The following is a 13303-nucleotide window of genomic DNA, read 5'->3' as shown; positions in this document are numbered from 1 at the left end:
AAAGGTAATTCAAGCTCACTGAAAAAAAAAATCAAACAATGTAGAAATAATGGGAAATAAAAATGAAAATATTACCTTCCTCTATTCCTCAGTGTCTGCACATACACACTCACATTACACGTGTAGAAACATAGTGATAATTATGTATATATATTTATAAATCTGGTGTTCCAAAATCAGCTTTAAAGAAAAACTTACCATCTTTAATTTCTAAAGGGAAATCCGAGACTACCTGTTATTTTTCTTCCTAAATATAAAATAAACCATATTGTATATAAAATTGCATTCTCTAATGGCTACTTGAATAGATATTATCTTTATTTTTGGACTTAAAATATTATGTTTTAGCATTAGTAATTGAAAGTGGTCAGGGTAAAAATGAACTATAACTTCCATAAAATGATATTTTGCTGATGAAATTGGTTATGGGAATGAAAAGGTAAGACACATCCTTTTGCTTTGCGCTGATGAAATAACACGCGGAAAGTCATTCAAAAAAGTCCACAACATTTTCCAGTACACTTCTGAATGATGTAAATGCTTTAACATTTCTCCACATGTTTTTACTATTTTTATAGTGTTTAATAATATCAGAATTTTATTGTGCTGACTTTTGAGAAAATTTTAATCTGGTAAATGGGAAGACCAAGTGGAAGTAATCAGGCTCCATAAAATTTTCTAGATTCTAAAAAAAATACACATTTTTAAAAGTGCTAAATAATTTTCCTGCTATTTAGTTTGAATGGATTTTTATACTCCATCTATAAGGCAATTTAAAAACTCTATTATTAAATTGGTATACAATTTATACAGTAAGATGTACAAATCTTAGGTGTACAGTTCAAGGTTTTAACAAATGTATATGTCTATGTCACCAACATCATGGTTGGCATCTACACTATTATATTTCTTTTAACTTAGGCAAATGTCATAGTGACTGACTGGTATGGGCCACGTGGAGATGATCCATACACCCTACAATACAGAGGGTGTGGAAAAGAAGGGAAATACATTCATTTCACACCTAACTTTCTACTAAATGATGATTTAACAGCTGGCTATGGATCACGAGGTAAGTGTGGCCAATCAAGAAAGACCTTGGGCAATACCATTTACAATATTCTGTGGTTAGTGTTCAAAGCAACTCAGAGAACTTGAAACATGCCACAGATTTGCCATTTGGGTGAGAACTGTGACCCAGGAAAAGAGCAGGGACAAAGTGAGCAGGAGTTAATTGCCTGACTAGTGGCCCAGACTTGAATGCTGCAAAAAAGGATAAGAGAATTTGAATTAATAGTGGGCAGAAAAGGAGATCTTTTCTCACAAAGGAGAGGATCCTTGAGGTTGAGGATCATTTCAATAAATAGAAAGAAAAGAGAGAATAGTGAGAAGATTATGAATAAATTTGTGGCGACAGAAAAACACAGAGCAAGTTTGAAAGATGCACACAGTAGCCCCCACTGATGTGTAGAGAGTGTGAGGAAAGAACTCACACTGACAGTTTATAAGCACAGGAGTGACACCATCGAATCTGTGACTTAAAAAGATAAATCTGTGTGGTTAATCTGGTTCGCTCGGAATGTTGAGGGAGAAACTGGATATCAGAACAACTAATCTCCACACTTGAGATGAGATGAGTAAAAGGGAATGAAATGAAATGTGAACCGGAAAGACAGAACTAAGAACAATAAGAATTGTCTAGGTGCCACTCAATTCTGGCACATAGACATAGACTCAGAAGGAGCAGTCGTTTATGCTGGTGGAAAGGCCCAGCCTTGTGGTTGCATTGGCTGGCTGGCATTTGGGAGAGATGCTAAGGGTTTACACATAGGTTTAGAGACACATTTATTTATCAGATGAGATCTGAGGAAGAAAACACAGAGAGAAAAGATCGCAAGTCAAGAGCTATCTCATTCTTAACTTTTTGTTTTTGGTATTCACTTTCTGTAGTGCCTTTTAAATGATGTTTTCACTTTTACCCCCACTTAAATCTGAAGTGCTAGCATATTCTATAAAACATACTTATAAGAAAATTTTTTTCCTGGCAACTATAGGGTGCTTATAAGTCTGCACAAGTATATGACTTCACCAGCACTTGCAAATTTCACAAGTAGGCATAAACTTTTCCTTAACACTTTCAGCCCAGACAGTTCCCTTCCCTTTCTTTGTTGCAAGATCCAAAAATTGTGCAATATGCCACAGCCCGAGTCAGCACAGAAAATACTCCCTAGGCTACAAGAGTTAAAAATAATTTAGAAAATGTAAAAGTGCATTTTAGGAAGGGAGTTAATCTGGAAAGCTTCTATTTGGGAGAAAACGATTTTGATCTGACTGTTGAAGAAAATGCAAGACTTATAGAAGATTTGATGCTGAGGATGGGGGGGGGGTCCCCATAAGCCAAGAGTTGGAGTTAAATATAAGCATGGAGAATCAGGGATAAAATAAAAAAGACCACCAGGATTCTTCTTCCTCCCTCCCTGTCCCCAGGGTTCAAGCATAGCTTCAGATGGGAAAATTACCTGCAATAAAAAGTAGGTAAGCTTGGAAAACAGACTCAAGAATAGGAAAACTTTATTTGCTAGTTTCGTATTTTAGTCTGTTGACTGCTCCAGCAGGATAGCACACACTGGATAGTTTATAAACAACAGAAATTTGTTTCTCAGTTTTGGAGGCTGGGAAGTCCAAGTACTAGCACTGGTAGATTAGGAAACTGGTGAGGAACCACTTCCTGGTTATATTGGACATTCTGTGGCCTCATGTGGTGTAAAGAGGAAGGGGACTCCCTGGGGTCCCTTTTATAAGGGCTTTAGCCCCCTTGATGATGGCTATATCCTCATGACCTAATCACCAGCCAAAGTCCCCATCTTCTAATACTATCCCATTGGGCGATAGGATTTCAACACATGAATTTGGGGAGACAAACATACAGTCCATTGCACTGACATATGCTTCTTTCCTCTTCTCCAAATTCTGAAATTATAGACCTATGTGAAACTAAATAGAAACCTGTTAGAAAGCCTCCATGGAAAAATGGGAGGATGTGAGACTCTTCACTAGTATCAAATAGACGTGCAATAATTGAGTTGCTGGCTTGCATTTACAGGACTAAACATATTTCATATTGCCTCTTTTATGATGATAGGGTATAAAGTAGAAAGAGATGGAAATAGGCAAGTGGAAGAGAGAGTTGCACTTCAACCCCTTGGAATGAGTACAATGATGAATGGCTTAACAGGCCATGCTGGACAAATAGAGGATGGTGGTTCCACTGGGCTATAGGAGTGGGGTTGGCTGTTGGAGTGGGGTTAGCCTAGGAGTGGGGCTGGCTATACGATTTAGGTTTGTGTAATTATACTCTATGACTTACCCATAATGACAAAAATGGCTGACACTTTTCTCAGAAGGTATCCCATGGCTAAGCCATGCAAGACTATATCTGTGGTCAAACAGTGTTACAATTTTACTGCTTTTTAAGGCCCATTACAAAGATTTTAGGAACTAAAAGCAGAAGCTCTCTTTTCTACAGGCAGAGTGTTTGTGCATGAATGGGCCCATCTCCGTTGGGGTGTGTTTGATGAATATAACAATGAGAAACCATTCTACATAAATGAGCGAAACCAAATTAAAGTAACAAGGTTAGTACTTTTCCTCACCTTTAAAATTCATGATTTTTTAACCTCAAAAATAAGTTGCTAATGGCAGCTAAAACATAACTGATGAGGAGATTCTTTCAGTTTTCAGATTTTATTGCATCTAAATATTGGTAAATATTTCTGTGATTCAAATATCAAAACAAAAGTTATACTCTTAGCTATCTCACTGTTGCCCTGCCTTTAACCCATTATCTCTCATGTCCTCTAGGTAACTATTTTAATTAGTTTCTTATTTATTTTTCATATCTTTTCAGGCAAATTCAAATAAATATGAATATATATATTTTCTTTACTTTTTTTTTGTAAAAAGTGAATTGTGTTCCATTGTGTGGCTATACCTTATTTTTAATCAGTCCCCTATGACTAGCCAAGTGGGTTTTTCCCAACTTTTGACATCACCAATAATATCACAGGTCATAATGCCATATGTATGATTTCTTGGGAATGCAAGCAGATCTACTGAAGTGCTTCCAAGACTCATCTGGGACAAAGGGTACCCTCAGCTGTAATTTGGATAGACACTGATTCCTCTCCTAAAAGTTGTATTGTTTTGCACTCCCATTGACAGCATTTGAGATTGCTCATTTAGTAAAGAATTCTTTTGTATTTCATCATTATGTGTTCATTTTACTCTTCCTCTGGCATATAATTATGAACTCAAAGGATCTCTGACTCAGGTACTACTGTTCATACTTTTCCTTGGGGATCTAGAAGCTCATGTCAACTTCCTGGTATCTTTTGTTTTGACCTGGTTCATTTGGTAACGTTTTTGGCAATATAAAACCTCTTATAAAGATCAAATGCTTTAAAATACAGTTGAATGCATTTCTAAATTAACGAACTTTCTTAATAGGATAGTTTTAAGGTGTTTTATGTGTACCCAGCAAGCCTTGCAACAAACTGTTTTATGAATCAATGAAGAAACATAAGTATTTCTAAAACAGACCCATTTCTCTATTTTCAGGTGTTCATCTGACCTCACAGGCACTTTTGTGTGTGAAAAAGGCCCCTGTCCCCAACAAAATTGTGTTATTACTAAGCTTTTCAAAGAGGGATGCACATTTATATATAATAGCACCCAAAATGCAACTGCATCGATAATGTTCATGCAAAGTTTGTCTTCTGTAAGTATGTTCTTGGAATGCCAAACTCTTAAGACTCCATCTCTTCCCAAGGTAGTCTGATATGTTTTAGGTATTTAAACATACAGTTAAGATTCACTACATTTTACAACGTGGAGAATCTTAGAGTTCATCTAGTTTTTATTTTACAGATATAAAAATAAAGCTAAGACCCACCCCCCAAGATGATCTCTAAAAATAGATTCCTTTGGAAAAATGATTATTGCTTTTCAGGGAAGGTGATTTAATTAGGTTAGCCCTGGAGATCCCAAAATAAATTGCTTATATGGTGATGTTCCTCTATCCTTTCATAGGAAAGTGTACCAAGTTAATGCGAGTGATATAACACATGGTTATATTTATTCATTTGAAGTAGTAGCATACTACTCTTTAATTGCACTTCCTAATCTTTCCCCTTGTATAGTCTAGAGCATAAAAAAAAAAAGTTAGGTGTTACCAAGGTGGTCAATTAACCTTCAACCTTGTCAGTATTCTATACTGACAATAGACTCATATACAAATCTAGAACACTATTTTAAAAATTTTTATTTGAAAATAATAGTCTTTCATGAGGATCCAATACTTGCAACTGCTGGCCAGTTCATTCTCTCTCTCTGAAGAAAGAAGCATGGAACAGCCAGAAGCTTGCTCAGAGAGCACGGAATCAGAAAGGGGAGAGTTTGGTGATAGAGTTTTGGTGGCCTCACCCTTCAGGCTCCATATCTGCTTCTGTCTTCACAAAAAGCTAAGTCATGTCTGTGGTCATCTTTCCATGGGGCTGGAGCACTGTGGGCATGTGTCTCTGAGAACTTTGCTCTTTGTTTACATAGATGACCATGCCTTGAAGTGATAAGCTTTTTTTTTTTAAGATAATTTTATTTCCAGTATGGATGCAGTTAATACTAGGAATTAACTTAAGGTGGTTTTTTAATATTTCTTGTCTGATCCACTGTTTAATTTATAGCTTTAATAGCTGAAAACAATCTAATTCCATATATTTCATTCAAATTATTTGTGCCTTGGTACTATCTTTATGATCCTTTGAAAGATCCTGCATACCAATAGCCAGTCAGAAAAGTTCTATAAACCCCTAACCACAGTCATGATCTATAGAGAATGAGTTACATATAAACACCAGCAAAAAATAGGAGAAGGGAGTAGGATGAAAACAAGGGTGATGGGAATTTTATGGGGACTATAACCAAGATGAAAATGCATACATTGTACAAAAATGAAAAATGATGTAAAAAATATATAAAATTAAAAAAATAGGTTCTACTCTTATCTCCCCATGCTACTAAGAAATTCATGTCCTTAAGTAATTACTAAACTTTCTAAATTCAGCTTCTTTTTTTATGGAATTAGAGATGGGACTAGGATCTGTAAGACTTTTTCTAGGGCAAAGTGCTTATTTCCCTATTAGCAGGATGCATCTACTATTTGTAGGAATATAGTCACTGGAAATTCATGGTGACATATGACTTGACTATGCAAACTAAACTTTTAAAAGGGTTGCTGACACAAGTTAACTTTTATTAAATGAGTTTTATCTGTATTTCCAGGGGGTGCAGGTCAGGAAATAAATTTAAGTTGGCTTTCTCCTTATCCTGTTACTGTAGAAATCAATATTTAAACTAGATAGATTACGTGTTGAGTAATTAATAAATGAAGGTGTCATATGATTCCAAAGAATGGGCAGCCAAGATAACTCTCCTGGGTTGTTTTCTTGAACACAAAATCAAGCTAAGGAAAGTGAGAGGTTGTTTTGTTTTGAAGACTATGATGTATGTATATATATGTGTGTGTATATATATATATATATATATATATATCACTGCTATATATATATATCACTGCTCTCTCTCTCTCTCTTTATATATATATATGTTCATGGTTCGCCCTCTATTATCCAAGTGAAATAAACTTTGATAAAGGGGTATCTTGGTAACACAAGGGTGCCAGTATTTCAATTAAAGGGTACCAAGGTTTATTTGTAAATTCAAAGTTGTTCTTTTAAAAAAAAAAACAACTTTTTTTGTTTTTATTTTTATTTATTTTGGAGGGGGTAGAAGAACTGGGGTGTAGGCCAAAGGTGCAAGAGGTGAGAGGATACACCAGAGACATTGTTGGGAGTAGAACAGGCAGAGCTACTGAAATACATTGCTAAGGGGAGCAGCAGGCAAGGCAGGAAAGGTCTGCTGTGCCATGTGGGTTAGCTCCCTGACCAGGGATCGAACTCAGACTATAGCAGTGATAGTGCTGGGACTTAACCCCTAGGTCACCAGGGAGGCCCCTCAAAGTCATTCTTGAAGTAAAAAAGGGTATCGCTGTTGACTTCTCACTTCCCTGCTTCATCTCACCTTCCTTGTACCTTTATTGGTTGACAATGAGAAATATGTCTATAATGTCAGGTTTTGTTCTTTGTCTAGGTGGTTGAATTCTGTAATGCAAGTACCCACAACCAAGAAGCTCCAAACCTACAGAATCAAATGTGCAGCCTCAGAAGCACATGGGATGTAATCACAGAATCTGCTGACTTTGACCATAGTTTTGCCATGATTGGGACTGAATTTCCACCTCCTCCCACATTTTCCCTTGTACAGGCAGGCGATAAAGTGGTCTGTTTGGTGTTGGATGTATCCAGCAATATGGCAGAGGTAACATTTTGAACTAAAATGGTTATAAACCATTATCATTTTCTTTCTATCTGTTTTAAACTTTATTTATTTATTTTTTTCAGGCGGTAAGGGCAGAGGAGGAGGAGCTTGGAATAGTGATGGATATTATCTTTTCTGGGGGATATGAGAAAGAAATTCAAAATGTGACACAGAAATTGAGACAAACAAAATCCACAGATAATTCCTAACCCTCATTTTTGTTAATTGCAAACTTTTCTCACTAAGATGCTTTTTTAAAACTCTAATATGTAATGAGAGGGTACTGTCTGGTCAAATTTCACTCCTTGGTAGACAGGCTTGGTTGAGGCAAAACACTGAGTTTGAAGTGAGTGTGCATGGCTACTATGTGTACAGTTCATATGTCATTGTGAACAGAAAACTATATCTTAGTCATCAGGCAATCACAAAGCCTGCCAGAAACTTGCTCTAGAAAGTTCTAGAATTCTGATAGCAGTTAAAGCCTTAATCTCTGGAATCAGGTAGATAGGCTTTAAATTCTGGCATCTTAATTTACTGTCTGTGTAACTAAGAGCAAAATAACCTTCCTGAAGCTCAGTTTTCTTATTTGTAAAATAGGGATAATTATATCTACTTTAATTGGTGTGACAGAATTAGCTCATTCTGCCTCATAAGTTAACAGTTAAATTTTTAGAAAATTTGAAATCCAGGTATTAAACACAACCATTGTTAAAAAAAACTATGTATATATAATTTAAATGACATACATGAAAACACATAATAAATGCTTGATACTCTTCACCGTCAAATTATTTTTCTACTTTTTTTTGATAGTTTCTGTGTTCTGAGAAAGTAAACTACAGCCCATTGACCAAGTTTGGCCCATTACCTGTTTTTGCACAGGCTATGAGCTAAGAATGGGTTTACTTTCTAAAAAGTTTAGAGAAAAATCAAAAGAATAATAATATTTCATGACACTGAAATTCAGATTTCAGTGTCCGTGAAGATTTACTACAGCACAGCAATATTTATTTGTTTATATATTATATGTGGCTGCTTTAGTGTTAAAATAAAGGTGAGTTATTGCACAGAGAACAGATGGCCCAACAAGCCAAAAATATTTACTTTCTGGCTCTTTATAAAAAAAATCTGCTGATCCCAAATCTCTGTTCTTGAGGTTATCTCTCACCTTTTGTATCTTTAAGAGATGTGCTATCTCTTCCCAGCATAACATTCAGTGTTATCACATTGACAAATTGAAATTAATTCAGTGGGAGTTAATTGCATCAAATACGGATATCTCTCTCACACCAGAAAGCCAATGTTAAACATTTAACAGGACAGTGCAATCTATTTCATAGGGCTGTTGAGAGGAAATAAATAATATAATGAATATGAAGTTTTGGTTCATAAGCAAAATTACTATTTTATTATTGCAATGGTCCAAAGGGAGAATTTATCTTCTTGCATTCTCTGGATCAGTAGTCCTGGACATTTGCTTTCTGGGACTCAGCTGTGAAATATTATCAAAAGAAACACCACTAATACATTCAGCATCTGGATAATTTCATAATCTTATATATCTGCAGTTGATTAGAACATACTCTTCTCAAATATGGATTCAGAGTTTATATATTGGCTATTTGCTCAGCTTACTGCTCTTACCACCTTCAAAACAAGTGATCCTAGTGAATTCATCAGTGTCACCTCTCCAAACTACGTCACTAATATTACTTTATGCTTGACTAGCTATTCAAAGTATAACTGTACATCATAAATGTTCTTAGCTGTTCCTCACAGCAGATACATTTTAATAATAAGAAAGGTTTTATCATTCAACTTTACAAAGTCCTCAGTCCCAGATGACCATGATATCAGAGGTTAGTGCCAAGACAGATAACTAGGACTACATTTCCTCTCTATCATAAGGTCTCTTTGCAATATCCTCTGTAACTTAGACTGTATTTTAAAAGAAACAGCTACAACTATAATCTCAATTGGTTCCATAGAACTTGAAATCTGAGTTGTAGAGAAATAGTAGTGATCTGTGTTCTAAGAGGTGGAATTATAACTTGCTGAGGGCAGGTTTCCAAATCACTCCTCCCTCCCTGAAAAGCATTTATTTCTGGGACTGCAGTTAATTGCACAATATCCTAGCTTTTTACCACAATACACCTCAAAAAATATAATCCCACACCTCTGAAGAATTAGCAGAGATATTTGCTAATTGAGTTACTTGTTCATGCTTTTGTCTACCAAACAAATCACTGCCTTTCCCCCCCTTTTTTGGGACACAGGCTGACAGACTCCTTCGATTGCAACAAGCAGCAGAATTTTATTTGATGCAGATTGTTGAAATTCAAACCTTTGTGGGCATTGTAACTTTCAATAGCAAAGGACAGATCAGAACCCAGCTACACCAAATTAACAGTGATGATGACCGAAAACTATTGGTTTCATATCTGCCTACAACTGTGTCAACCGAAGGGGAAACCAGCATCTGTTCAGGACTTAGGAAAGGATTTGAGGTACAGTAGAGCACCCAAGTCTTGGTTCACAGTAACTGTCCTTTTTCTTATTATGTATTTGAGGTAACTTCTAATTTGGGGCAATCTGTTATAGTGTGATCATAACAGACTCAACAATAGGAGAGTAATGAAAAATTTTTGTTATAGACAATGATAGAAACCATCCCTTCATCATTAAAGCCCCCTGTGCCTAGCAAAGTACCTGATATTTAATAGTTTATTAGTAAGTGCTTATTGAAGGAATGATAAATAAATTAGTACAATGTTGAAGACTGGGGACTTAACATTAACTGGATAATTGCTAACACTGACTCTATCCATTCTGGGACTGTCCTGGATGTGTCCTTTGTTACTCTTGGATTTTCCAGTCAACAGCAGCATGTCTGATTCCTGCTTATATCCTTACTGGACCTCAAACAATCAGTTAAGGCCAGAGGCATGTGTCAGTTATGATAGAGTATATCTAAATAAGCATAGTTTGGATTTGACACCTACAATGCTGCCATGCACCAAGCATCTGGTAGCAAAAAGGACTCACTGGCTGCAGTTATTGCTACCTAAAGACAAATGTTTCTTAACCTTGGCTGCCCACTGAAATCACCTGGAGATTAAAAATCTTGATGTCTGGCTCTTACTCCAGAGATTCTCATTTAATTGCTTTGGTCATAGCCTGCAAGTTAAAAGTATTTGAAGGTCCCCATCTGATTCTAATGTGTAGCCGAGGCTGAAAACCACAGCTCGAGGGCCTCTTATTGGTCAGTCACTGGATCTGAGAGGCAAAACCTTACACAATAACGTTCCCTCATATCCTCTATCACAGACATTATTCTAAACAAAGGCATATCAGGGTGATTCAACAGAAAGAGTGGAACAGGAAGAGTCCCTGTTCACAAGCAAACCAGTAATGGCATGTAGGGTGACAAATGATGTGATGGGTGAATTGAGGATTGACTCCTCAGAGGACCCGGAAGAGGTCTATCCTCACTGAATTGGAATGACAGTGAATTCCACACAATAAAACTATTTTAATTACATTTCCTCCCAAATAACTGATAATATATATTCAGGTGGTTGAAAAGCTGAATGGAAAAACCTATGGAACTGTGATGATATTAGTGACAAGTGGAGATGATGAGCATATTAGCAATTGCTTACTCACTGTGCTCAGCAGTGGTTCAACCATTCATTCCATTGCTCTGGGTTCATCTGTGGTCGAAAACCTGGAGGAATTATCACAACTTACAGGTAAATGCATTTCTAAAAACAATTTTTTTTAAAGATTTATTTATTTATTTATACAAGCACTGGGCACAGTCAGAAGTGCAGGAGGTTGAGAGAATTCACCAGAGCCAGAGAAGGGAACAGAACAGACAGAGTGATGAAATACACTGCTGAGGGGAGCAGCGGGTGACAGGAGAGACCTGCGTGCCATTTGGGACCCTCGCCCCACGGCCAGGGAATGAACCCACACTGCAAAGGCTGTGGGCAGCTTTGCAGTCCAGCGCTCAACCGCTGCGCCACCAGGGGAGGCCCTAAAAACACATTTTGGAGCATTTTTCTTTAAACTTGAATATTGAAAGCACAATCATGAAACTCAGCCTATGTTAACAGAGTACATGACTTAAAGAGAACATTGTCAAAACCTGCCAATATTTTGCTGATTTTTTAAACATTTTCCCTAGAAGGTACTGATTTTCTACAGCCAATGAAAATATCACGCTGGTAATTTTTTTGTTAAACCTGCCTCAGCATGTATAATCATGGATCTAAAAAATATGATTAAGATTAAATTTACTAACTTCCATGATTAAGGACATATACTGTTTGGTAAGATATATATTCTTTTGGTTGACTCTAAATTAAGTGCAGAATAATTTTACCTTATATTCCTTATAGTCAATAAAATATGGTATTCTGGCTTAAAAATTCCAAGTTGGTTTTATTGAATTTATTTTGAGAACAAAGTTTTCAAAATGTAAATAGATAACAATGTAGATAGGTAACAACCTGGATTGTCTATGTGTTACCTTCATTACAAGATTATTTGATAAATATTTGTTGACTTTTATCATGTACTAGGTAGATACTACAGCTGTGAACAGAACAAACAAAACCATTAGGCCTCTAGCCATGTGGTCAGGTAGCATGCCAAGCAGAGCCAGTCAAACAAGCTCCTCTTCCCTCCAGCAAATCTTCTTACGCAACAGAGGGGTTGGCAAAGGCTCAATGTATAATATTATTTTTTGCTTTATTTTATTCATTTAAAAAATTAACTTACCTGTCATGTATTTCAGGTGGCTTAAAGTTCTTCGTTCCAGATAAATCAAATTCCAATAGCATGATTGATGCTTTCAGTAGAATTTCCTCTGGAACCGGAGACATTTTTCAACAAAGTTTTCAGGTCAGAACTCTTCCATAGTATACTAACAAATATGCTGTGGGCTAGGGGAAAGGAAGCAGGGAAAACAGATGAATGTGCTAACTGCCTCATTAACTTTTTTGACTATGTAATGAAACATGTAAAAAAAATATTTCCTTGCACAAAAAGTTTTTGAGTTTCGTGGTGTCATCAGAGCAGGGACACATTGTGTGCTTACCCGAGGGATGAATTTCTCAGCCCTACGAGTTAGTTTCTGGAATTGCTATCTCAGTTGTCAAAGTTTGTAAGCAGAGCTTATTCCTTCTTCTGGCTCAGAGTAGACATGGGAGTAAGGATAAGGTAGAGATATTAGGCCCGGAGGAAAATTCAGAAGACTATTTAGTTTTAATTCCAAAATAATTTTTCATCAATCAGAATCCATTTTGCTTTTGCTTCTTTAAAAACTTTGAAGCTCTTGCTTTGGGTAAAAAGTATCAACTGTTTCTTTAAGTTCTAAATGTTTCTAAATATTGTCTCAGCTACCACAATTTACTTATATTGGCTCACAAAAGCTTCCTCAAATCAAGTCATTTTTTAAAGGGGTCAATTTTTTTTCGGAGTAAAGATATTTTGAACCAAAATTGAATGTTTTGGACAGAATTTTATCTGCATTTCCTCACAGAAGGTAAGTGCACCCGCCAAGTAAATAGCTTCAAGTAAACAATGAGGTCAGTAAATTATTCTTGGAAAATATTTAACATGAAGATTATGTGTATACTGAACAGGCAATTATGACAACGTGAGTTATAAATGAAAATATATATTACAGATTTTCCCACTATTGGATCTTATGAATAATCTTTTTATCCAGCAATGTCGTCTTTAATTATATTAAATAAATGTTAAAACAAATGTTAAATGTTAAAAGGTAAAAATATTAAAAACAAATGTTAAAAGTAAAAAAATAACATAAAACATTATTCACAGGACTCAAATGTGTTTTATG

General features: G+C 36.0%; 2 protein-coding genes across 2 annotated transcripts in view; one reads left to right on the top strand and one right to left on the bottom strand.

Moving 5' to 3' along the window:
• Positions 1 to 12297, bottom strand: part of ODF2L (outer dense fiber of sperm tails 2 like) — a 71905-nt gene extending 59608 nt beyond the window's left edge. The window contains exons 1-2 of the mRNA XM_054691409.1: positions 12217 to 12297; positions 11098 to 11158 (exon numbers count right to left, since the gene is read on the bottom strand). The gene's annotated coding sequence lies outside the window, so the exon portion shown is untranslated. The remainder of the gene's footprint in view (positions 1 to 11097; positions 11159 to 12216) is intronic.
• The window catches only part of CLCA2 (chloride channel accessory 2), a 33136-nt gene that overhangs the window by 2731 nt on the left and 17102 nt on the right, over positions 1 to 13303 (top strand). Inside the window, exons 3-9 of the mRNA XM_037498565.2 lie at positions 922 to 1072; positions 3527 to 3635; positions 4618 to 4777; positions 7204 to 7431; positions 9708 to 9938; positions 11006 to 11183; positions 12233 to 12339. Of these exons, the coding sequence (XP_037354462.1) occupies positions 922 to 1072; positions 3527 to 3635; positions 4618 to 4777; positions 7204 to 7431; positions 9708 to 9938; positions 11006 to 11183; positions 12233 to 12339 (1164 nt within the window). The remainder of the gene's footprint in view (positions 1 to 921; positions 1073 to 3526; positions 3636 to 4617; positions 4778 to 7203; positions 7432 to 9707; positions 9939 to 11005; positions 11184 to 12232; positions 12340 to 13303) is intronic.

Source organism: Talpa occidentalis, unplaced genomic scaffold (genome assembly GCF_014898055.3).
Source record: "Talpa occidentalis isolate TD23 unplaced genomic scaffold, MPIMG_talOcc4v2.1 talOcc4.9, whole genome shotgun sequence".
Taxonomy (NCBI): Eukaryota; Metazoa; Chordata; class Mammalia; order Eulipotyphla; family Talpidae; genus Talpa; species Talpa occidentalis.
This window is presented reverse-complemented; position numbering and strand designations above follow the sequence as displayed.